The 25,993-nt window shown below is 40.5% G+C and overlaps 2 protein-coding genes across 4 annotated transcripts in view; one reads left to right on the forward strand and one right to left on the reverse strand.

Annotated features, from left to right (window-relative positions):
- Window positions 1–1,077: 1,077 nt before the first annotated feature.
- KLB (klotho beta) lies at window positions 1,078–18,891 on the reverse strand (the record flags this gene model as incomplete). Its single annotated transcript, XM_084285662.1, is given in 6 exon segments — window positions 1,078–1,439; window positions 3,132–4,275; window positions 5,622–5,890; window positions 9,600–10,107; window positions 18,051–18,794; window positions 18,796–18,891. Coding segments are annotated over 6 exon segments (3,123 nt in total).
- A 5,433-nt stretch (window positions 18,892–24,324) lies between these two features.
- The window catches only part of RFC1 (replication factor C subunit 1), a 40,606-nt gene continuing 38,937 nt past the window's right edge, over window positions 24,325–25,993 (forward strand). For all 3 annotated transcript variants that reach the window (XM_084286455.1, XM_084286456.1, XM_084286457.1), the window contains exon 1: window positions 24,325–24,408. In XM_084286455.1, the coding sequence (XP_084142581.1) occupies window positions 24,406–24,408 (3 nt within the window). In that variant the 5' untranslated portion in view covers window positions 24,325–24,405. The remainder of the gene's footprint in view (window positions 24,409–25,993) is intronic.

Below are 25,993 nucleotides of genomic sequence, written 5' to 3' on the forward strand. Positions count from 1 at the left end.
CTAAACAGGAAGGGTGCTGTAGGAGATTCCATGATGAGCTCCATCCACAAACACAGCATTCCCAAGTCCAGTCTGGATCTTTGCTCAGTAAACCCTGTCAAAATGTAGAGGACTTCTTGTCCTCAGCACAGTTTCACTGGAGATCTGCACCTGATGCACTGATTGCTAAATGTCATTTTCATTAAAAAGATTGCACACAATTCTTACCAGAATAAATACTTCAAAATAATAAGCGTATCCCATGGGATTTATACCAGCCATGGTTTGCGATGGTACGTTATGAGAGCTAAAATGATGATATATATTTGATTTTCTATTGAAAATATGTTTGATGAGCTATCAAAGTGCAGTTTAGATTAATCCCTCTCAAGTAGATTAATATTTACTACTTATTTTCATGTTCTCTGCTCATAAAAAGTTGATGACTGCCCCATTTCAGAGAGGAAAGGCAGCGATTATATGTAATTATGACTTGTTTCCTGTCTGACCTCCTTGTCTAATGTATGAGATACAAGTATGTTGGTCGGTAATGGAGTTAACCTGGATTTGTTCTTGTAGACGTATCCTCAGATGCTGGCCCAGCACATTTCATTCCTGGTGTTGTACTTACTCGAAAGCCTGTGGGCTTTAATAACACTTTTATTTATAAATCCTAACAACTGCAGTTTCATGCTCAGCAACATTTACAACATGAATATACATCACAGAAAGTTCTGGTCCAAAGAGGTTCATATAAAAGTGCGCATCAGTTCTCACAGCTTAGTATCTCTTTTCAAGTCAGACTGTTTGTGAGGTTATTCCAAGGCACAGGAGAGTCATAAAATTTTCTTCTTTCCTTTTCTTTAAATAGATGAATTTATCTTCTATGTACAGAAGGTGGAGAAAAGTAATTTAACAAGAGACAAATGTCGTAGCTCTTCTTCCTGTGCATGCAATTACCTTCTGTTTCCAAACGAAATGCTTGGTGTGTATAACTGGAGTGACTCGTAGTGCTTTTCTGCAAGTGTTTATTCTGTGTGGGCCTCTGTAGAATGCACGCAGCACTGAATCTTGTTGAAAGCGGGCTCGTGCCCCCTTTTAAAGTGACACACAGATGCGCTGGATGTTCTTTACCTTAAAACGTTTTCTTCTTTTTCTTTTGTGAAAAACAATGATGGTTAAGAGCAAGATAAGAGTAGAGAAAAGACAGCAGGCAAAGAATATTAATGGCTTCTTCTGAGAAATAAATAAACAGAAGCTACACTCCTTTTCTTTGTTGGAAGGATCACAGACTGAATAGTCAGCAGGAAAGCCATTATTACTTATCAGCTTATTGTAAAAATTTATTGAAGGTTTTCCTTTTGAGTCAGAAGTGAAGAATCCAAATCTGGGCTTGGATTTTTCTTCAGTCAGTTTAAATGCATAGTAACCTCTAATCTTGACTTTATCAATGTAGTATGCTGGAAGGGGAAAAAAAAAAAAAAAGAGAAATGAATGATTATCAATGTAAAAAGCATAACCATAAGAAAAATATTTACTTACACTAAGTGCTTCTAATAATGCTCAGCTCCAACTATCTTTAGACTGTTCCAAAAAATAATTAAAAAATAATAATTAAAAAGAATTCGGGAATTTTCTGGACCTACTCTGTGAAAGGTGGATTTACAAAGATACTTAACCTGTATCTTTGAATTCCTGCATTTATTAATGGCACTTTGAAAGGTAAGTGCTTGCCAGCCTCCCTCCCACCCCGTGTTGTGTTGGGCAGAGGGACCATGCCTGAACCCACCTGCAGTGACCCACAGGGAGCAGCTGCTCATCTGGGTCCTGAGAGAAGCATTCACAAAGTTCCTGCCTTACTCCAGACTCAGCTGCCCAGCCCCTCAGTGTACATGGCTGTTACTCTGCTGCACGCAAGCACTGAGTGAAAATACTTTAATCAAATCAGAAGTAGCAGTCCTTGGTGAGTAGAGGTCTCTGCAATTCATATGTAAGCAGAGAGCATAACTGGGGATGTGAGCCAGACTCAACAAGAGCATTGTAAATTGGGGGGCCTTTCTATGAAGTACCTGAAGTATCATGCTATCTGAAAACCAAAATGGGAATACTATGTCGAGTGCCCTTTAAATGACCTTTTCCTTTGGGTAACAGCAGAATAACTTATTGTCCTCTTGTTTGTAATGTGAAGTCAGCACGAAAAGTAAATCAGCAAATACTCATTAGTCCTGTAGTGATTGGGAAAGAGCTAAGTGCTGGAGGGGGAATGCTCTGGTTATTGTTAGTGTCCAGAAGTAATCTGAAGCAATGTTTAGCCGTGAGTAATTTGATTTTTTACATAGCGAGCTTCTAGGAAGCCAGAATAGACAGGCTGTGTTTGGGGACAGGCACCTCAGCAGAGCTTTTAGACACCCCATGTCCTGATCAGTTAAGTCTTCAGTGACTGCCAGTAGGAAGCAGTGCAGTGATGTACTGAAAGTCTTATTTTGGGTGTATAGTTCAGTTACTGCCTTTCAGGTAAATTTTTGCAGTTGCCTGGGTCCCAGCCTAACAGCTGAGCTCTGCTGTGTTTCTCATGATAAGCTGTGCAGAGCTCACTGCTCCTTTTTAATGTCTGGTTGGAGGAGAAGGGATGGGAGGAATGGGGCCTCCATGGTATTGCTACAATACAGTAAGCTATTGCTGAAGAACATTGCCTTGGACAAAGAAAGAGTCTTGGGTTTTGTTCTCTACCTCCACAACTGTTTATTAATTATTCTTTAAAGTGAATAACTTTCTGTAGGTGCAGAGCAAAGAGCAAGTAGTGGAGCAGGAACTGGGACTCTCCCTTCAACAGGAGCTCCTTAAAATCTGATGACCTGCCACCTTTCCTGTGTGTCCCTCCAGGTCTCCTTGGGCCTGCTTCTGCTGCACTGTCCAATGACTCTATGTGAGCAAGCAAGCAAGGACGCTCCTGCCTTTCTCTGTAAAGCAGAAATTAGAGTTGTCTATTGGTATTTGTTGGTCTGAAATGCCATTTTCTATGTTCAGAGGCTAGCTACTCTGTTGATGCAGGCCTCTTACCTCATCCCAACCAGAGCTGCTTGCACTGCCTGGGGGAAGGCTTGGGTCTATGCCATGGAAACAGCTCTGAGGAGATTGAATCATATACTCACCTTTTAAAACCTCTTGTACATATTTTCCTAAGTAATAATTCCGAAGTTCGTCGTTGTCTAAGGACTGGTCGTCTATTCCATTGGCCGTGATGTAAATATCTATGTCGCCGTAGGTTCTTTTAATCCACTTCAGAACCTTGCGCACGCCCCAGGGCACCACTGCCAGGCGGGAGGGGGAGCTCAGGCAGGTGATGTCCTGCAGAAACTGAATGTCACGGTCAAACTCGTACTGGCTCCCGTTCTGGGGTTCGTGAATCACAAATCGCGTGGTGAAATGATTCAGGGCATAGAAGTCAGCTGCGCCTTTAACGAGCTTCTTTTCCTCGCTCGTGAAAGACGGCAGAGAAGAGCGGGAGAGGCCCTTCCTGTTTTTAAGGAGAATGTATTCCCTCATCGTAGCCGGATAGTCCCCGGTCTTAAATATGGGGTCGGCAAACCAGCCGATTTCAAACTGAAGGAATCTGTTGGCAGCCTTGGCGTGGGATTCGAAGTAGGGGTTGGCAGGCTCGGCCCAGTCCGAGTGCAGGGACAGGGACACTTTGCCGTACTGGAGGGACCGGTACTGCTCATCGTATATCTTCCAGGCCATGGCGTGGGCTATTAATAAGTTGTGCGCTGCCCGGTACGTGTCGCTGCTGCTCCTGTTGTAGACATCGCTGAGTCGGTTGGGCTCATTTATTGTAATCCAAAGCTTCACCAGATCGCCCAGCTCCCGAAAACACAAAGCTGCGTAGTCTTGGAAAGCGTGGGCCGTAGAGTGGTTCAGCCACCCTCCCGTCTGCAGCAAAGGGGCCGGCAGGCCCAGGTAGGCGTGCGTTGGGTGGTACAGGGTGACCATGGACTGGACGTTGAGTTTTAGCACCTCGCTGATCACACACCTGTAATACCTCAGCACTTGCCTGTTGACCACCGACAGATCTCCCTTGGGTAAGATCAGTGACCAGTCGAGTGCAAATCTGTAGTGGGTGACTTTCATTTTTTCCAGGAGGTCGAGTTGCTTTTTAATACTGACAAAATCCGTACACTGTGCGGGCCGGGTTTTTAGCTTCACCCCTTCCACTTTGTGCAGGAGCCCGTCTCCCGTGACGTTCCACAGGTAGAGGTTTGAATCACAGAACTGGGGTGAGGAAGCCACAGATTCTGCCTGTAGAATCGAAAATAGTGTGTTAAAGTGGGGTCACACTGCCCCTGCCACCAGCCTACACTGCATACGTTTTCACACAGATAAATCTTTCTCGTGGGGTCCACTTTGTGGTCATGCAAAGAGGGGTTCTCATGGTGCTGACAGGCCCACGAGGTGGTTAAGAAGAAGCAATAGAGGATGCAAAAGGTGGACGTGGACTGTTTAGGCACTGCTGCTGAGATCAGTCTTGTGAAACCATGGTGCAGCGGTCCCTGTTCTTACCGGTAGTCCTTCTGCCTGTGCAAATATCTGACACAATTTGTAGTGTTTAGTATGAGTTATATCCTTGCTATCTTCTACTAGTTAACAGCACTCTGTGTCACACAAGGTATTTTTTTACTATTCCAAATTTTAAACATTTTTGTAGGATTTATAATCATACAGTGAAGTTTAAAATACTTAGATTAAATCTGTTTTTTTTTTTTTTTTTTTTGTTTTTGTTTTTGTTTTTTTTTAAGGAAATGGACTTTTCTGTGCTGTGTGTTTACATGGAATGATTAACAAAATACATAGAAGCTTTTAAGCTTTTTTTTTTTTTTCTATAGTTGTCAGTAAATATGTGAGATTACAAAGTTTTGTTGGTATTTTTTGAAGCTGATATTTTTCATTAGACTACCCTTCTGTACACGATGACAAAGAGCATCTCAACACTGACAGTAGGTATTGGTCATATTATCTACCAAATTTGGAGCAGAACTAGGTACTCTGGGAAAAAAAGTTTGGAAAAAAGATGGTATGATCTGTTTTTAGTTGGGAGCAAAAACAATAAAGGCTACTCGTGCTGATGTGGGATATCTTCACCTGTGGCCTAGTCTTTTTAAAGAATGGCTTATTGCCCACTTGTGTAAGTGGCCATGTTCAACCCAGGAATCTGTTCCTGTCTTGTTCATAGCTTTAGATGAGATCTCTAGAGCGAAGGTAACTCTCCTTGCACCAGGGTAGCCACCTTCTCCCTGTTCTGTGCCACCCTCTCCCTTGTGCTGCTGTGGGCAATCATCAAAAATTCTGGAGCATTTTCTTGGCCTAAAATTCCCTGATCAGATCCGCAGCTGGGAGCAGGTGAACGGAGCAAAGGAGCAGGGTCTGCTGCTGCCAAGTACACATGCCCAGCACCCTGTGACTAGCTAACTCTAGGAACCTGTCAAATTGATAAAATTGAACCTATACAGTTATGACTAGGCTTAAAAGGTCTGCTTGTAGTGTGCACTGAGACTCCTGAATGAAAGGTGCCATAGCCAGTCTTTTATTCACAAAGTAAAACTGAATTGCCCTGCCAGCATTGATCTTTTCGGTATTTTCACGCTTACCTTAAGAACAGATTCAGTGATACCCCAGGAGAAGTCACAGGAAAATTGAGCTTGCAAACTTGGGGTAGACTCTCTTGGGAAGAAGCCATTTTCTCGTATGATTTGTTTATAATACCGTGCAGATGACTTGGGAATCCTTTCCTTTTTTTCACTTTTGAAATCTACATAAAATAATCCACGCCGGATGTTGTAACCATGTTGCCATTCAAAGCCGTCAAGGAGTGACCAGGCTGTGTAGCCAAACACATCTATGTTGTCGTATTTAATAGCTGCATAAGAGAAATTAACATTCATGAGCTGTATATTTAGGACTCTAACATATATGAGGGATGATTTACAAGAAAGGTCTATTCGCTTGGAAAATCTTGAGGGTTTTCTCAGTGCTGAGGGTTATTGGCCCATTGTAAGTCATTGCAAAACTGTGATAGAAATTGTATAGCCTAGTCCTTACTCCGTAAAAATACAAAGCCAAAACCAACCAACCAATCAAAAATCACTGGTTCTTTAAGAAATTAAATTAGTGTTGAATGCTTTTTTTTTTTTTTTTTTAAGCTGCATTTGGTGTTTTTTCCATAACAAATCCATGCCAATAAAATTAGATAATTCTGACTAAAAAGTAAGGCTAAAAATCACTTGGTTTAGATTGCTTCTTTGTACTTGTCATGAGGCTAAAGCTTTCTTTTATTGTCCACCTTTACTTAAAGTAACCCTGCAAATTCTAACATTCATGAATGTCTCTTCAGCTTCTAACTGAAAAATTAAATGTGTTAGTAAGGACATACAGTGACTTCAGAACAAACTGGAATTATCAACCCAGAGATGGAAGTGCTTGGTTTATTCACATGAAATGCATGTTTTTTCTTATTGTCTCTACACTTTGTAAAATATTATGCTTTTATGTCTAGCATGTGAGGAAGATAACAAAATTACTGCTTTCTCTGATGTGGGAACTGATCACTAGGAAGGACAGTAAAACTTCCAAACCAGCTTCTTGCTGGACACCAAGTAATAAGAACATTCATCACACACTTACACCACATGCTGGACACCAAGTAATAAGACACCAAGTAATAAGAACATTCATCACACACTTACACCACATGCCAACTGACAACCTGGAAGAAAAAAGTCCAAATTCCACAATCAGTCCTGTTAATGGCTAATTGCCATCTTTTAGCTAGCAACTAATGCAGGGTAACTCCTCATGCTAACCCATAAGGGCTGGAATATCAAGGGCAAAGCAGTGAGCAAGCAGGGTTACTGTGGATGTTGACACAGACAAATGGACTGCCATATTCTACCTGTCCGGCAAGTAATAAAGATGAAGTATTCCGATGTAAAGCCTTTTTCTCACCCAACAGTATCTTGCCTTGTTTTCTCAGGACAGCATAAGCAACAGATCAGGATGGAGCATTGGCAAGAAGATGAGGGAATTTAATGAAGTAATGCATGTATTTTCATGAGAAGCGACTTCTAAATATTAGGGTAACCATGGGACAAGACACAAAAATCTCTGAGAATATCAAATGCAAAAGCTGGAGGTGGAGAGTGATGTAGTGGATAGAGAAATAGGCCAGAATGTCCTTGAAAGCAAAGATGAGTACTTCATGTCTGCAATTGGGAAGGTTGAATCACTGGAAGTAGGCACACAGGGACAGCCTAAGTGACATTTTTGAAAAATTATTTCTTGTAGAAGCACTCTGAATAGATGGGGGCTAAATTAAATTCTCTGAGCAAAAGACACTGCAGTAATTGTGATGATGCATGCCTAGATGAGAGTTTTTGGCTGTTTAAATGGCTAGGGAAAAAACAACAACAACAACAAACAACACAAAACACCACACACTATTTTATGTATATTTTGTGGTAAAAATAATTAATATTTAGATGGATGATAGGTAGTGATCCTATGGGTCAGAGCAAGAGTATGTTTACACGGTTTGCAGTGGCAGCAAAAGGAGATGGCAGAATGCGGTGAAGAAATGAAGGAGGGCTACTTGCCTGGCTGAGCTTTACTAATACCTAACCATCTTCATAGTGACACCAGGGAGATAAAGACCAAGTTTTGCATTTAGACAAAAAAAAGAGATAGCACCGAACTGGTGTCTGTTGCCTATGCAGAGAATACAGTGTAGAAGGAGAAGACAACAGAAGTCTGGATCTTCACTGAAAGCTGGAGCTGGAAGGAGAAAAGTCCACCTAAAAACTAAAGGTATGGCCAAGGGTCAGGAACAAGGGGCTGAAGGTAGAAGAGGTCAGGGGTGAAGTAAGCTCCCTGTGTCACCAGAGGTAACTTCTACGGAAGCAGATCTTGAGGCATTTATGTGTCTACTATAGTCGGAGTCTTGGGGTCCTTCTGTAGAAGTGTTGGTTTCAATATTGACAGGTTTATGGCTGCCACTAAAAAGCTATAGTTTCAATTAGAATCACAGAATCTCCTGAGTTGGAAAGGACCCACAAGGATCATTGAGTCCAGCTCCTGGCTCCACACAGGACCACACAAAAAATAGCCAGGAGCCCATTACAATCTGGCCTATATAAATGACATTTTGAGGTTAAAAAGATCTCATTGGTTTTGCTGCAAGGAGTAACTTTATGTTATACCTGACTTCTCTGTCAGTACAAATATGAGAATATATTGCAAATGGTATTCCTGATTAGGCAAAGTTTGCTTCACAAAAAATGTGTTGGTTAAGAGGTAACCCTGTATTTTGAAGCAGAGGTTGAAGTATCAACGTACATATAAATGTAGATTACAGTTTTGTGGTTATTGGTTGAACATTGAACTAAATATTTCAAAAGTTTGGATCCACAGATGTTTTTTGCAGACAGGTCTGCTCTAGAAGATGGAAAAAGATTATGCAGTGGATTTTCTTACACAAGTGTCCAGAAATCTACCTGCTACACATCTTCAAATACAGGCCTGCACCTAGGATTCCCTGCTGTATCAATGCAGTATTTAAAATATTGTAAACTGAGTACTGGAACATAACCTCCTCAAAATCTAGTAAAGTCAGGCCATAACCATATATGTGTGAAGTTTACAGTTTGGACCAGCATTACCTGGACAATCTTCATTAGAAGTTTAATTATGTTTGTTTTTTTTTTGTTTGTTTGTTTGTTTGTTTGTTTTGGTGATACAGATTTTCCTGACTTCATGCTTTCTCACGTTTTCCCTTTTCTGATAAGAAAGATTTTTCATGGAGGATCTGAGCCAACCCATGACAACAACATGGCACGTGGTGTATGATGCAGAAGGCATCGCCCTGCTCTAAGGCTCAGCAGGTGTCACTCTTCCAGCACCACAGCTGAAAAATGGGATGGGGAAAAATAATACTGGTTTTGCAGAAGCTTCAGTTATTAACAGTGTATAATATAAACATATATAAGTGTATAAACAGTGCATAATAGTTTTGTATAATATTAAATCTTTCGCCTTCAGACAGCACACCCTGCACTCTGGCTTTATGAAGGGAAAATACTGAGATTAAAACTGTGTATTTAAAACACATTATCTCTGTTTGCCATTCCGTAATCCTGAGGAATGATTGCTGTTTTCCTGCTGATTTACTCTGTGCGTTTGGCACCGGAGTAGAACCTCAGCATGGCGATGACAGCCTGTTGTCACTGGCTCATTTTCCTGCTGTCAAGGTATGTACCCACATGAAGATTTTACAGTTGGGCTGCCATCAGTGAAAAGTGATATGCAACATATTTGTTTACATTCATTTCTGACTCAGTTTTGTACCCAGATGTTGGACTTTAGCTTCCTGGGACAGAGACTACATTTTTTTTTCTGTTTGTACAACACCTAGCACCAGTGGATCCTGATCCATGACTTGTACTCGTGCGGTAGAAAAAAATTAATAATTAACTTAGTCACCATTATGTCTTCTAAAAAAAGATTAAATCATTAAAAAGCTTAGAAATGATATTTTAAAACTCTCCAAAAATCCAACAACTAACTTGCGCACAAACCTTGTAAAACCTTATTTATGAAGTTTTTCATCATGTAGATGGCTGTGGTGTCATCGGTTTTCACATGGCTGTCAGTGAACCAGCCGTTCTCTGCAATCAAGATCCGAGGATTGTCGTATTCCAGTTTAATCCAGTTCAGTACTTCCCTCAAATTGAGTGACAAGTTTTGTCCCATTTTTGGTAGAGTGTTTGGAGGTTTGAAGTTATTAGGACCAAAGGAAAATGCAAAGAAGTCAGCCGTTCCTTTTATGTACTTTTTTTCATCCTCAGTAAAGCGTGGCAAAAATGATAATTCATTTTTCAGTTCTTCTGGATAATCACCATCCCCATGGATGGGTTTAGCAAACCATCCAAGTACTCTCTCCACAGACTGCTGACATTTAGAGATGTCCAAAGCATCTTCCGATCTGTTGGGTTCGATCCAGTGGGATCCCAAGACTATGGATATCAGCCCCTTCTGATATGGTTCAAAGTGTTTTTTGTAGTTATGCCAAACTTTTGCATGAGCCTGGTAAGAGAAAAATAACATTAAATTGTTACTCTTTAATAAATCCCTGACTGTGCAGGCAGCTAGATCTGATTTGCTGCAAATTCTATGGCAATATCGATGATTGGTTAAGGTACAATAACCACACTGCACAGCTGCAATGGGCAATAACTGTTACAATGCAAGGTCCTCCTGTGTGCTGTTCCTGTGATACATCATGTTTGTGGCTTTTTGCCTTTTAACATGGGTCTGAAGGTTGCAAGATGTCCCAGCAGGTATGTGGAACAGCTCTTCCAGACACTTTGGGGCTAAACTGCTGTTGACAGTGGGATTTGATCTGAGAGAGCAGAGTCCCAGCTAGTTCTTTCTCTGTAAAACAATGATTGCTGACACGGTTAAAATTTTAAACTGTTTTTCCAATTTTTACATAAATGATAAACCTCAAATTATGTTTCCTTGGTCAACATTGGCTCTGTGCTATTGAGTGGTCTGTACTATGGGAGCAATCTGCATTTACTCTGATGAAACCATGTCCACCCCATACTGTTGTTCTTGCCATTTACTTCCATTTCTTTAAATTTGGACTAATCATTTGCAAAATTTGAAACAAAAAGTCAAATTTACAAATCTGTGTGAGAATTTTGATCCAGGCTTTTAGTTCATTTCTCCTTTGAAGATGTGATAATTTTCCTGACAGTATGTGAAGTAGAGCAAAATATTCATTTTAAGTATTAATTCTGAGAGTAGTACCCCTGCGGTTTGAAAAGAAAATCCGTAAGCCGCATCTTCTAAATTTTATTGATTACTACATGTTTCAGTATTCACGATAGGCCAAATACAGACTTCTCTAAGATAGACAGAAGTTTTGCTAAGAGTGCTAGTGTCAATGAAAGCATGCCTTGTATCACATCTTAATTCAATTTTTCTGATCATCATCATGTTCTATAAGGCTTAACATTGTCACACACCAGAATTACCTTCAAATGTCACATTGTTAATTGCTTAAATTAGAGATCACAGCAGTCGAGATTTCCATGGCCTATGTATTAAAAGGAATACATGGGAGATTTAGGAACCACTAGCATTGTCCTGAGTCCTGTAGGGAAACAGGATTGTTAGGGTGTCAGAGAAGGATGGCTCTGGATCAGGGTGAAGGAGGAGGACGTGACAGAGGAGAGGAGCTGACCTCTCTCCAGCTGATGAGTTGTTAAATAACTCAAGGTTTACATTGCTCCTGAAGTGTGGCTCCATATGCTAAGCTGGAAAGAAAATAACTGTTTGCACCCAGAAAAAAACATCGAGAAGCATTGTGAAACACTTAGAGTGCTGAGTTAGAGTGTCATCATTACCAAACCAAACAGCCTTGCTTATATTTGACAATAATTTCAGTTAATTTATCTAGAAATGCACAGCCTTGACAGCTTAAAAAAGCCCCAAACCAACAAATGGACTGGTGTCAGGTAGATATTTAGCTAAACTCAGGACTACTGCAGAATTACTGTTTGTGAAATTTTGTGTATCAGTTGTTTATGGTTTCTAAGGTCATGCTCGTAACATTCGTTCAAGGTCTGTCTTTGAAAGTACTGATAAAGCAACATTAACCTTTGAGATTCAGGCTAAACAGAAATCAGCAAAGTTGTACTCAGGAGGCAAACTCCAAGATACAGTTTTGATATTATAAAAGGGATTTCTTACTGGTCTTGTCAGAAAATGTATGTGGCCAATGCCATCCCTCCCTGTCCTCTCCTGAAGGTCCTTCCAGCCCCAGATGGCTGTTGAGGCCAGGCTTGTTTTGGTGTTAATCTGCACAGTCATCTGTCCCAAGTGATTTCTCACATGGTTAATATACATTTTTTTTCCCAGACACAGCCTACTACCACCACTGTTTAACGAAAGGTGTATATTTGCACTGGCTTAACAAGAAAATTCCTGCTGAAATCAACTGTGCTATTCACAGGGCCAAGCAGCGTGACAGTGGCATCAGGTAAATCTTAGCAATTCCATGTTTCTAAATGAAGTGGAGAAAGAAGTCTTTGCCAAAAAGCAACTCATTAGCATGCATGACCGACAAAACAACCAGGGAGAACTCATTATATTCATACACAATTTCAGGAGGTTGATTAGAAGAAAGTAAAGTTACTACTAAAACATTGCCTACACCTGTGAAAACAGCCACAGGTACAATTGTACAGGAGCAGACGTCTAGTACAAATACAAATCCGTACATTTAGGGTAAGTCAAGGTAGGATTTTCACAGCACAAATTCATGTGTCATCTCCTAGTTCCAAGGGTTACATCTATTCAAAAATAATTGTGGCTGGTCTATATTAAGGTTTTTACAGATGTAGCAGAGGCAATAGCATCTGCTTGTCAATATTTCTGGTTTTAGTTAATTGTCTGTAAGGCAGCTTAGCACTCTCAGATGAAGGGTGTTCTCTAAACACACTATTATTGATGGAACCAACTGATTGTTAGCATTTGTTCTGTAAGACAAAGCATGAAATAAACATCATTTTAAAAGCTCTATCTTGTATATATATATATATATATATTATAGCCATTATAGTGGCTATTTTGAGAAAATCTTGACTAATCTTTTTTTTTTTTTTTTTTTTTTTTTTTTACTTTTTTCTTTTCTTTCCCCCCCCTTTCAGTTACAGTTTAATCCCTAATCTTTCACTTTCCTTGTTAGATCAAGGACAAATGTCAAGGCTAAGTACACAGTGAAAGCAGGATCGATATTGTGTATTTATTCTAGATACGTATGACATTAATTTCAGCATATTGTCCTGGTATTAGGATAGCAATTATTCCATAGACTTCAAAGTCACAGTAAGTGCTATGTCAGTTAGCATTAACCCTGTAAAAAGGCTAAATAGAATCAGTTGATTTAATAAAATAAAGACAACTGTGTTGTTCTCCCCCCCTCTTGAAATATTCTCATAGTGCTTCAAACTCTGCTCCTGTAAATTATGTTGTATGTAGACAAAAAGCCTATTCTTGAAAGACTGACACTTTCAAGTTCATAAAGTTTATTAAAGTAAAGCAGTTTTCCCTGAATGCCTCAGCAATGAGCACACAAAACAAAGCCAGGTGTATACGGAGTTATTTCAGAGTGCTAGAGAACAAGAGCATTTAGAATTAGAATTAAAAAGTCCTAATAAAATGATTCTCACTTTGCATTGTTTGTTTTTTCAAACCACGAGGAGCTAGAATAGAAAATTTGATGATGATGGTGTAAAAATCAATTCAGAAGAAGAGCAGGTGTGTGGGGCTTATTTGGAGAGTTTATTTCAGTTCAAGGCACTTTTGGTCTGTGGTAAAGATGACATGTGGTCAGTAGAGCTAAAACCTTTTTTTTTTTTTGTCAAACTGACTGAAGCTGAGTCCTTGTGAAGAAAAAAAAAGGTTCTTGACATGCGGGTGACTAAGCTTCTGAAAGAGTGGTCTGAAGGACTGAGGTTTTAATATCAAATTTGTTGTATGCTATCCGTCTTGCATTTGGCCTGCATCTTTCCTGATGATTTCCAAGAAGTGTAAGGAAGCTAGGCCGAAAATAACTAATCGTATAAAAAAGTGTGAATCAGTTCTGATTCAAAACTTGCAAAATACTGTCATCACTTATGATGGCCACTGTTTGAAAAATCTTCTGACATTTACAAGCATAGACAATTCTGCTCTCCATCCTAGAGCTATGCTTGATGGAGACCAATTTCCCAGTAAGAAATACGGGCACTGGTCTAGCTCCATCTTTCTCGATCCTGAGGAGAGGAGGCCCCTTTGCAGAAAGGGAAGAAAACATCTGGGTAGACTAAGAGAGAAAAATGATTCCCCATTCATTCAGTAGAAATTTGTTTTTAAAGAGAATGAATTATGGTGCTTCTTTGGGAAAAACTCATCCAAACATCCCAAAGATGATGGTGTCCATGGCATAGAGACTGCTACCAAAGAGCAGGGAGTAACACAGCTGGGCTCAGAGATGAACCTGATCTGTAACAGATTTATATGGAGACATCATATTTGAAAGGGAATGTGTTGCCTTTTCCCAGTGTATATCATGAAACCAAGCCCATAGGAAAAAAAAAATAAATAATGCAGGGAGATTTCTGTATTCTGATAGTTTTCTCCTGGGGTTTTCTGCAAGATGGAAGGGAATGAGGGGTGTGAATGGTCTTTAACAGAAAACAAACAAACAAACAAAAAATCAAGCCCGTATCTGCCTGTTACTTAGCAAAGGCATAAGTGCCTGGAGGGCACCAAAACAGAGGGCGAAAAGGCAGCCTGGTCTGTAGTTTGTGATATTTACAAACCTCAGTCTAAGTAATATATAGAAAGAACATAACTAGATCCAGAGTTAATAGTGATGATAGATCAGGAAAATATCTGATTTAGCTCCAGTCACAATGATTCACCTGCTTTATACTTTCCTGCTTCTTATCCAATTTAGTTACTATTAAATCAAAGAAATCCATGTAATTTTTCTGTGTGCAATTTTTTTCTTCCCTATCTCAGTATGACATCTGCTTCAGAAGTAAGCTCACAGTTTCTGTGTCTTCTTTGATGAGTCTTTCAAGTGTCACATGGCAAGTTACATTTTATTAATTGCTTTGCAATGTTGCTTTGGTAAAGTGCAGTCTGCTTTAATGAATAAGGGAGATACAGATTGACTGTCACTCTCCATATGGTATAAGATTTCATGTGTTCCAGATATTAGTGATAATGATCATCCAACTGAATAGAGTTCTACCTATGTGAACACCTTAGCAATTCATAAGCTTCAAACTTCAGATTTCCTATTCATTTCCAGGTAAGTAGTACCAGGTCCTTTAAAATGATTAGCAACCATTATGACCCTCTGTGTATATCATACACAGTAACATGCAAGGTGTATTTTAAATTGAAATGTTGAGCTCTTCCATATATTGTTTTCCCTGTGTGGAGTTCCTAAGCACTCTGCTTAGCAGCCTTTGCCTCTATGTTCAGTAGCCCTCTTTATTTATGTAAATGGCAAGACTGTCTCTTTAGTAGATGCCTCTGGGGTATTGCCTTAGAGGGATGCAAGCTGGAAAGAAGGAAGGCATACATGTTAGCTGATACATAATACTTTGTGCTAACAACAGTACGTGTGTCTTGAGTTTGATGAAGACACGTAAGCCCTCCTTTTGTTGAAAATCCTTAATAAGATAATTATCTACCTAATGACCTACCAGAATTCATTCATGAAAGCAGACTGTTATTTTATTGGTTTAAAATTGTATGTACTTTTTCCTTTTGCCACCCAATTATTTGAGTTTTGAGCTGTTGGGTTTCTTTAATCTACTAAAATTTTCAGTTAAGAATTAAGAGAAAATTTCTTCAGCCCTCTTCTAGAGACACAAAAATCTCCAGTGACTTTCAAACTGTTCTTACAACAAACTAATCCAAAGTCCAGGAAGGCTGCAGTTTATGGTTTGTTATATTGTTTTTTTTTTTTTTGTTTGTTTTTTGTTTTTTTTTTTTTTGTGATTCTCTGACACCTAGCTTCAGTTTATAATTGATATACCATATAAAGGCACTCCCTTATGCAACTGGTAGTTAGTTCTCACAACACTGCAACAGTGCACTGGCAAATTAAACTAAAAGTAGGACTCATCTATGGTTTATCTAAAGGTACTCTGTATATTTCTATAAAAAGGCTTTAGAATGATTATTCAGCAGTTCGCTAAGTAACAGAGTGATGACCAGAGTAATTTCTCTTGAGCATTACTGATTTGGTTTTCCTGCTCAGCATATTTAATAGGTAGACCTGGTAATGTACCTAGGGTGGGAAAAGAATATTGTCTTTCAACAGGCTGTCCAAAAAGGAAGCCTTCATATGGGCAAGAACTTGGTTTTTCCTAAAGCCACTGACATAAATGGGAATTTTTACAACAGAATTGGCTCATGTCAACAGGTTCCTCAAAAGCTTCAATTCCAGCTCCAACTCCAAAACATCATGCTCCAGTTCCTCAAATGCATTATGACAAAGTTAAGATACTTTGTAATGAAGACCTAAAATTTCATTAAATTTCATAATTTCATTTATGAAATTTCATTAAAATTTCATAAAATAAAATCAGGAATTTTACAGTGTCACAGGAGAAAATTGCTAATACATTAGGCAATATTCATGGTTCTGTGAGAAAGATACCATATGAAAATAACTTCTGCCCAGTAACAACAACAGTAACTGTTAATGGATTGTGTGTTGCTGAAAAGTCTCATTAAAGCTTTCATTTAAGTAATTTGTTTTATGCTTGGTTGCACAGATTTTAAAGCTAGAGTGAACTACTAGATCAAGACTGAGTTAAATAATAATTATACTAGGAAATTAATTTAGTAATTTGTATATCAGAACCCAGCTGTGCTTGACTTCCTGGCACATCTAATTGATTCTCCAGCAGAGGTATTGCTCTCTGTGCTGTGTGCTGCTTACATGGATTTTAGAGTGGGAAAATTTAGAAATTGCCTAGTGGATAACCCAATTTTGATTGTGCCACTCAGGAACTCAGGCAGGCAATACCATAAACTCGTGTTGTGTCTTTTACATGTATTGTATCATATATAGCACTTGAGAATGAAAAGAATGATTGGACATCAGTTCTCTCTGAGATGCTTCACAAATCTCTATAGTTAGATTATTTTTGTGCTATGTCTGAAATCAGTAACTGGATACTCAATGTCTTTTCTTTGTATAAAACTTTGTATAAGACTCAGAGTGAGTTTTCTGAAAAAGGATGTTCTCCCAGTTGAGGCCTGGAAACTAATATATGAAATAGAAGTTGCAGAATGTTTTAACTGCTCTGGTAGTTTATATTTCCCAACACAAATACTTCTTTCTGTATGACAAATATATTCAGATGTATTTCTTAATTGTATTTATAGTGCAGGGTATGTAGTACAAAAAGTCTCTTTGTGACAGCTAGGAATTATTTGAGCAGTGGGAATTATACTAGCTTCTCTATCAAACAGACAGGACCATGACTTGCTCTTTATAGTGCTTTGAGCACTACAGATAAAAAAAGCTATATTTATGTTGTTAATTATATTAAACTGCTGTTATTGGAAATTGTTTTAAAGAATAGCATGAGAAAATAAGAATATATATTCTTATGCACACAGACAAGCTACTCTGTAGAATGAAATTCATAATATATCAGAGATGCCATAAACTCTGTAAAGCACCAGCATAAATGTCTCCACATTTTTCCTTAAAGATATGACCCACTTCAGACTTCTCTTTTTGTCCTTTCCAAAGAAAGAATACCATGAACTTAGGACCCAGTACTGCAGCTGCTGAAGCAATTGATCATGGGATCAAGCCTTTCAGATGTGTAATTCTGTAGAAGATAGACAATACATAAAATAGCACCAGCATAAAAATTAAAATGCTGAAAGTGCTACAGAAATAATGCAGTTCTGAAACTCTTCAATACTGAAAGGGACATTTGTTTACTTCTCAAGCCAAGAATTGACGACCTTGCCAATTCAGTGATAAACATTTTTCAGTATGATCCTACTAAGCCAGAACTAATCATATTTATATATACACATCTTCTACTGCTAGTAAAACTGATCCAATATGCAAATAGAACTAAATCTCTGTATAAACTAATAGAATAGTCATTTTAGTGTAGCTGAATGAAAAGAAAAAAGAAGGAAAACCATGGTCTTTAATACACAGATGTTGTAGGCAAAAAGAAATTTAAATGGAGTAATAAACAAGCACCTTAAAACAAGTAATTACTGAGTCAGCTGTTGTGACTACAACAATGAAATCAATTCGAGGTTTTGAAAAAAAAACAAACAACTGCCTTAGCTAAGGGTTATTTCTTGATGTTTTCACACTCTTTGATTATTTTTTTAACATTGATTACGTGATTGATTCCTCCCATTATTTCCCATGACAGTGCAAGATCAGTTTGTAAAACCTTACTATACTGTACCTTGATCAGATTGTGTCCCACAGCGTAGACGGTGGTTATTTTCCCTTTCTCTCCGGGAGCATGAATACCTGTGCCATACCCATGCCAAGCAACTAAGTAAGGATTATGGACGGTAATCCAATACTTAACACGATCCCCAAAAGTCTGGAAGCAAAAGGTGGCGTAGTCATTGAATATATCAATTACCGATTCATTTTTCCATCCCCCATATTGTTCTTGCAGTGTCAAGGGCAGGTCCCAGTGATACAGGGTAACCACGGGGTCAATATTTCTGTGGACTAGAGAGTCAATAAGGGTGTTATAGTACTGGAGTCCTTTTTCATTGGGAGCTGTTACCACCCCAGTGGGAAAAAGCCTCGACCATGAAATCGAAAACTGGTAAAAGGTAACTCCCAAAAAATCCAGAGCTGACAGATCTTTGTCCAGCAAGGTGTAACTGTCACTGGAGACGTCCGTGCTGTCAGCATCTCTGAACTCCGTGTGGACGAAGCGGTCCCAGATGGAGGATCCTTTCCCGTCCTTCCTCCAGCTGCCTTCCACCTGGAACGCCCCTGTCCCTACGCCCCAGAGAAACTCTTTGGGGAAGGTGTCATACAAAAACATCTGTGTTTCACTCACGGGACTGGAGTTAGGGTCCTTCTTCCACACAGATCTTCCCTCTCCGGCAAGCCCAGCGACTATCCTTGTGAAAACTAATGTCCAAAAAGCAACAAATCTCTTCAGCCGTCGGCCACACATTATGCTGTTTTATAACGCCAGTGTTAAAAGTCAGATTTCCTTTACTGCCGCTGAAAAAAATCCATTCATTCCCTGGAGTCCCTGCTGTGCAGACTGTCTTCATTTGCCACTAACTGCTGGAGTGTCTTATCAAAGCTTCACTAAAAGCTTGCGATCGTAAAAGCCCTGTCAATGATTAGCCTGAACTGTGAGACCTGGAGTGGGTCAGAGAACAGCGTAATTTTTAGGGAGGTGGCCTCTGTATGATCACCGAGACACCTAGGCTGTGTTCTTTCTGCAGGAAAACATGTTACCTGAGCAATACGGAAAGCTCGGTCACCCAATGGGAACATATAGGTGACAGAGGGTGCTCAGAAGCTATCCCATTCTTTGTTCCTCGTGCAGCTGTTTCAGGGAGAAGAAATAGAATTCAGACTACAGTCTCCATTTAAAAGGCAATTTATCAATTTTTAATGAATCACATGTTAAATAAAAAGAGTATGCCAGAAAGGTTTGGGGTCTTTTCCCAGACTTTAATTTTACCTATGTGAAATTTAACATACAACATTAAGATACAGCTTATTACTAGAACCAGGACAGACTCAATAACAAAATCGTCTCTGGACCATATTAATTTCTCTTTGAAGTTTTTTATTTGGGTACAAATCTCCACATATTTACCAATATCTTGTGAATATTTTCTCACATCATTTGCTCAGAGAAAAGACCGAGCCCATTCCTTTTCTGGGGAGACCCCTGAGTGCTATTAGATTTTGTCTCTCCCCACAGCCTGGTGACTTGACTGAGTTTACAACACTTACACATATGCACATCCCACTGATTATGTATAAACACAAAGCAGGTCAATATTTCTTCCAAACACATGCAACCTTATAAAAGTCCTCTGTGCAGCTCTATGCACAGCAACAGTACAAAATTAACAAGGTCTGTTCTAGTCCTTAAGCAATTTTCCTTAATTTATTTAAATAAAAATAATTAGCAAAGATAATTAGGCTTGAGAGATGCTATTTTGGTATTGATTAATTTAACAATCTCGGTCTATGCAGCTGGGTTATCAGTACAGTGAGTATCTTACAGAGCAGCTAGACAGTATTTTATAATCTCATCTTTTAACATATTTCAAATTACAACAAAACTACATGTGTCAAGACATGGTAAATTTACTAAATACAGTAAGGCTGATGCCTGCTATTTTTGCTTTTCTTCAGGTACAGTAATATAAAATGCATTCACACAGATCACAGCTGCTCAAGAGCAATATGAGGCATCTTTACATGCAAGACAGTTACATGCTGAAACCTGAGCATGGGAACAACTTACCACGTAAGTACAGCACCGCGTTTGGATGAATTAGTCCTGCTGACATGTAGGAGATGAAAGTCCAGATGGACTGCTGGGCTACTGCTGCTTTATTGTTCCTGATGCCTCTGCGAGCATGTTTGCAAGCAGCCTGGGTGTCTTTGGCCAGCATTGCATAATGCCATTCAGACATACCTTGAGTTTAACAATTAAGCTGATCAAGACAATGGAAGATGGTTGACATTTTATATTTGTTTTAAGATAAACAACAGAACATCTACCTTGATGCATGGTTGTAAACATTTCTCTGCAGTGCCTGTACAATAAACAGTTTCATCATAATTGTTGAAGAAAGCTCCCACCAACTTCTTCTGCACTGCAGATCTCTACTGGCTGGGCTCTACTGTACTGTATGCTGTGAAACAGAACTGCAACACAAGTCTTTGTAGATGCTGCTATATCGCTAAGGTAGTTTGTTACCACGATTACTGCATGTTTGAGTTCACAACGCCCATAGCAGCTCTGTAACACTGTGGCTTTGTTGTGATGAAGTAAAACCAACAGGCTTCTCCCCAGCAACTAGAGCAGAGCTAGCACAACCTGCATCTTATTGCAGACAATGGGGTGCATACACATAAGATGTGAAAGGTGCAGCAGAGACTTATGCTCCCAGATGCTTAATCTGGACCAAGCTACAAACTGGATTTCTTTCCTTATTATTGATATGACTTGGAGCATGCCCTAATCAAGGTTTGGAAATGTCTTCCACTACAAGACTCCAAATCTAGCTTCTTACTGCTTTGTCACTTCAACTGTTCAGTCTATAATGTAACTTCATAAAGTTAATGAGGAAGCAATTAAACCGATGAGAATCATGAAGTGACTTGAATTTGGAAGGGGTTATGATTAGCTAGCTGAGCAGAGATGGGGAAAGGAAATATGTGACTGTTAATTTGGAAAACAATTAACACAGGCTAGTGAGATGTGATCAGGGACTGTTGAGAGGCGAGGGTGTGGAGGGAGGGGAAGAGAAGAGGCAGGAATTAATTACTCCACTAGCTCAAGTGGCAGAGTCAGAGCAGGCTCCAGCCCTGATGCTGTTTGTGGATGTCAGTAAGATGCTGCACAGTGGGACTTCCTGCCCCCAGCCGTGCATTTAATGGCCCTGGTTTCAGAATGAATCACGGCTAGGACAGGCTATGGTCTCCAGGGCACCTGCCATTGCTGTTACAGTAGTCAGGAGGCCTAATAATTACACAGTTCAGTTCCCATATATCAAATTTCCCTTTCTATCCTTGCCTCTGCCAAGATTAAGTGATTCAAATTATGAAACCAGCTTTTCACTTGACCACAGATTATGTTTCTTGTTTCAGGGGTTCAGCTTGAAAACCTGGGGTTTCATCTGCAGAAACACTGAACACGTTACTTACAAAGTTTGAATGTACACAATGTCAGTGTGAGTTTCTGAGTTCAGACGCTCATTCTGTCTAGATATTCAAATGAAGATAGAGGAAAGACTTAAAGACAAAGTTCACTTAGAAAAAGTGTGATGTTTACGTTAGCATCAGCTGCTCAGATCTGCTAATGTTAAGTGCTCCAAAAGCATGACTTATGTAACTGTCCTTCACGCTGCAAGGCAAGCCTAAAACTTATCTTTGCCTTATACAGCAGAAACTGTTTGAGGTGGGATCAACTCTTCTCTGAAGACACATAATCGTGATGGCTACTATAGAAAGCCTAACGTCAATAGAAACTAGAGCACAGATTTACAAGGAATTTTTGGTCTGCAACAAAATGCAAATTCCTGTTTCTAAAATATAGATATATATATTTTTTAACTAGGGACTCTAGTAAGCAGACTATTACCTACAGGATTCATCCAAAATACAGACTACCATCTAGTAAATGAATACTTTAATGTTTATTAATGCCATGAAAAAATGTAGAATTCAACCTGAAATTTTAATTTCAGGAAACATATTCTTGCTGTGTTTTCCCACAGAATTATGATACTGTACTTCTTTAGGGCAATTCCTAACCTCTGAGGTTCTTTGGACATGTGTGAAGCTCAGAACATCTCTGCTGCATGATAAATCATAAAGATTTCTTAAGTGACTGACATGAATTGTCCCCTAGAACAGTTCAGAAACACTACTTTACGGATTTCAGAAGTATATCAGTGTTATGGTACCATGTTATTTATTCTGTACTTCAATTAAGTTTCATGTAATTAAAATCTGTAGAGCAGAAAATAAAACATTACCTCAAGATAGTTACAATGAAAGTTGATTTCAATTCCAAAATGGTAACATAGTAAAATACAAAAATGTGAAAATAAAAAGAAACAGATGATTTTTCATTTATCAGTGTAAGAAAATGCTTTTCCTTATAAACTTGCAAAGGCCTTCCCTAATAACAACAGTAAGACTAGTTTTGTTCAATAGGGAAGAAGCCTAAAGCTGAAGTTAACATTTCAGCTTTTTTTTTCATATATTTTGGAAAATATTAACTGAAAAGTCAAATGGTCTGATTTTCAAAACGGTAGAAAAAAGGTCTGATTTTTTATTATTTGTGTTTTATAAATACAGTGATGACACTGAGTGTGCTTTTGCTATGTTAAAAACAAACAAACAAACAAACAAAAAACAAAAAACAAACAGCGTTTAAAATGGGATATGTCTTTAAACACAACCCATGATCAATTACAGGATCAGGAAGGATACTGCCTTCATTTTACCTTGCAAAGCACATCATAATACCGTGATTATTCAGGTTTGTTTCCTGTGGCAGTACATGTTTTGTCCTACTTGCAGTGGTTTCACAGCTGTGCATGCAGAAACAGATCCTCCCCCTGCTGTACCCAGAAATGAATTCCAAATATTCAGTCTAATCTACTTTTCATGAAGGGTTAAACTCATGCCTTCCAAGAAACATGAACATGTCACAAGCCCACAAGCAGATACTGCTCTGCTGAATGTTATTCTCGGTAGCTTTATCAAATACAAACAGAGATAACCACCTGCAATAATTCTTTTAGCATTATTTAAACAGTTCGTGTGGCTCTTACAAATGTCAGCCTTTTTAACTCCTCTTTAATTCTCGTATCCGGGACATGCACAGCTTTAAAAATGACGTAAGAATTAAACAGATAAATACAAACATATAGCTAGAGATGTTTTTCTAAAGAGATACTGGTTTTGTTTGCATAGCCATTATAGTTGAGTAGATATAGAATAGCTTGCAAAAAGTACTGAAAAGTGTAGCCTGTGCTCTGGTCTACATTTACTTGCTTGCTCTCTTATGTGCTTCTTAAGCATTAATCCAAATTCACAAGCTGTGCTAATGTTATGAATATAAAAGAAAGAATCCACCAGCAACTTCTATACAAACAGGATCTTTCAATTACTTGAAGTCCAACCTAAAGAAGTAAACTTGATCACTAATATGTATCATTAACATGCATGATTTCTCAGATTAGGCAAATGGGTCTGTCTTTTATCTGTGTAAGTATCTTTGCTGGAGTTTGATCATGTCACTGAATGATCTTGTTATGGGGGAAAGAAAAAAAGAGGTGAATACAGAAGGTATATAAATACAGAAGGTATATAAGTGATAGCATGGGAAACATGGGAAATAGGACTATGAGACAAGTACAAACTGAACTTGGACTTTTTGCTGTTTTATGAGTGATTTTCTATACGAATGGCAGTATTTTAAATGTCAGAAATTCTGCTTGACCTTTTTTTTTTTTTTTTTTTTTTTTTTTTTTTCCTGCAAGGTTGGCAATAATTTTGATTAGGTTGGGGGTGAACTTAAACATCAAATACTGAGAGGGGATCTAATGAGAGGAGTAATTCGCAAGCAGAGAAGAAAATGGAAGGAAACATGCACCATTTCACTGGAAATGGATGCGAAGAGGCGGCTGGGTGTGCCGGGCCTGTAACTTGTGCTTCTCACAAGACTCCCTCCCAGCAAGGCCCGGGGCTTCCCTGGGGCTGTCAGGAGGTGGTGGCGTCCCCGTCCCTGGGGGCGTTCAAGGCGAGGCTGGACGCGGTGCTTGTGGACACGGTGTGGGGTGACCCTGCTGGCGGGGGGCGGCTGCGTCACACGACCTCGGAGCCCCCCCCCCCGTCCCCAGCCCTAACGGCCCCGGGCCGGCCTCCGCCCCGCCCCTCGCGCCTGTGACGACAGCGGCGCGCGCCGCGGTGGCGGGAGTTGGCGCGAAGCTTGGCGGGGTTCCGGGGTGCGGGGGGGCGGCGGCGGCGGCGGCCATGGAGGCGGAGGCGTCCCGCTGAGGAGGCAGCGCGCCGCCAGCAGCATGGTGAGGCGGGCCGGGGGCTGACCGGCCATGGCCGCGGCCACGGGCACGGCCCGGCCCGGCCCGGCGCCGGTTGGGTTTGGGTGCGGGAGCGTTGCGCAGATGGCGCGCGGCGGCCGGTGGGCGCCTGCCCGGGCGCGCGCGGCTGCAGCCGTTGCGGCCGTTGGAGCCGTTGGAGCCGTTGGCACGCGCCGCCCCCCCCCGCCCCTCTCCTGAGGGGAGCAGCTCGTCCCCGGGTGTCCGTGGCCGTCCTGCTGCCCCCATCCCAAAACATGGAGGGGAAGCGAGGCGCAGGCCGTGCGCTCGGCCCCGGGGGGAGGCAGCTGCCCCTGCTGCAGCCCCGGCCCCGCTCAGTCAGCGGACAGGGCAGTGGTTGTGCAGAAAGGGGGCAGAAATAACTTGGAGGTTGGAACTCGATGATAAACAGCGGAGGGTGCAGCCCTGCACAGGGCGTGGAGGGATTGTAAAATATAAACTTCTGTGTGCGTGTCTGCTTTCCTAAACGTGCGTGCTTTGCACAGTGCTGCTCACGGACGCGGCCATTACAGGATGGTATCCCCTCGTCGCCTCTCGCTCTGACACGTTTGCCTCTGCTCTGGTGGAGTCTGTGCAGATGTGGTGCTGGCTTACCGAAAAATGCAGTTCAAAGCCAGTTTACTTTACCTTTGGTTTTGGCCCCTACACAAAGAGTTTAACTTCTTATAAACATCACACACTCAACGTTCAGCCATGATGGGCAGGACCATATCAGCCTGCCAGCACTAAGAGTCCTGAAGCTAACAAGCGGTGACATTTTAGTCATCAGCCACAAACCACCCAAGTTCTGTGGGAGGGTGAGGCATTTGCTGACTCCCCTGCTCCCCTGCCAACACCTTGTTAGAGAACAGCTTGCTGGAAGACTTGTTTCCTCCTTCCTGACCCCCGGCTATAAAGGCAGCCTCTCCCTGTGTAGTATCTTTCTGGATGTTACACATCTCTCAGTGTCTGGCGCTTTCCTAGAAGAGAGGAAGGTAGCAATCATTTTGGAAACGTATGAGTTGCCTCAGTCCATTCCCCCTTTTTTTTTATTAGTGCTGAAAAGAGGCAGCACAACCATCACTGCTGCTGCTGTGGAGACAGAGGCAAAAATACAGAGATGGCAGTAGCCTTGTCCCCAGCTTGGTGATGTGCAGTGACAGCCCAGGCTTCCTGGGATTTACTATCGGACTCTTTAAAACAGGCTTTTTTCATGTACTGCCAAACACAAGTGGCCTTTGTTGGGTTGGTTCTGCAGCATCTTCTCAGCTGTGCTGAGCGGATGCATGTGGAGTTACACAACAAACTGATCTGTGTTTGAGTGGATTTATTTTTTACCCAGATTAGTTGCGTGACCCAGTTCCCATGCAAAGAGCTATACTGGTACAGCTGAGGGGAATGAGTGACTGGGAGCAGGGGCTCCTTGTGCTGCCTTTAGCTGAGAAAAGCAGTCATATGGAGGGCTGTAGCATCAGCTGGAATGTACTCAGAACTGTGATACTGCTCTGAAAATACTGCATGGTACCTGTGCTTCAGCAGCGTGGTTTAGTGGGAGGTGTCCCTGCCCACAGAA

This window comes from Netta rufina (genome assembly GCF_964035555.1).
Source record: "Netta rufina genome assembly, chromosome: 4".
In the NCBI taxonomy this organism is placed as follows: domain Eukaryota; kingdom Metazoa; phylum Chordata; class Aves; order Anseriformes; family Anatidae; genus Netta; species Netta rufina.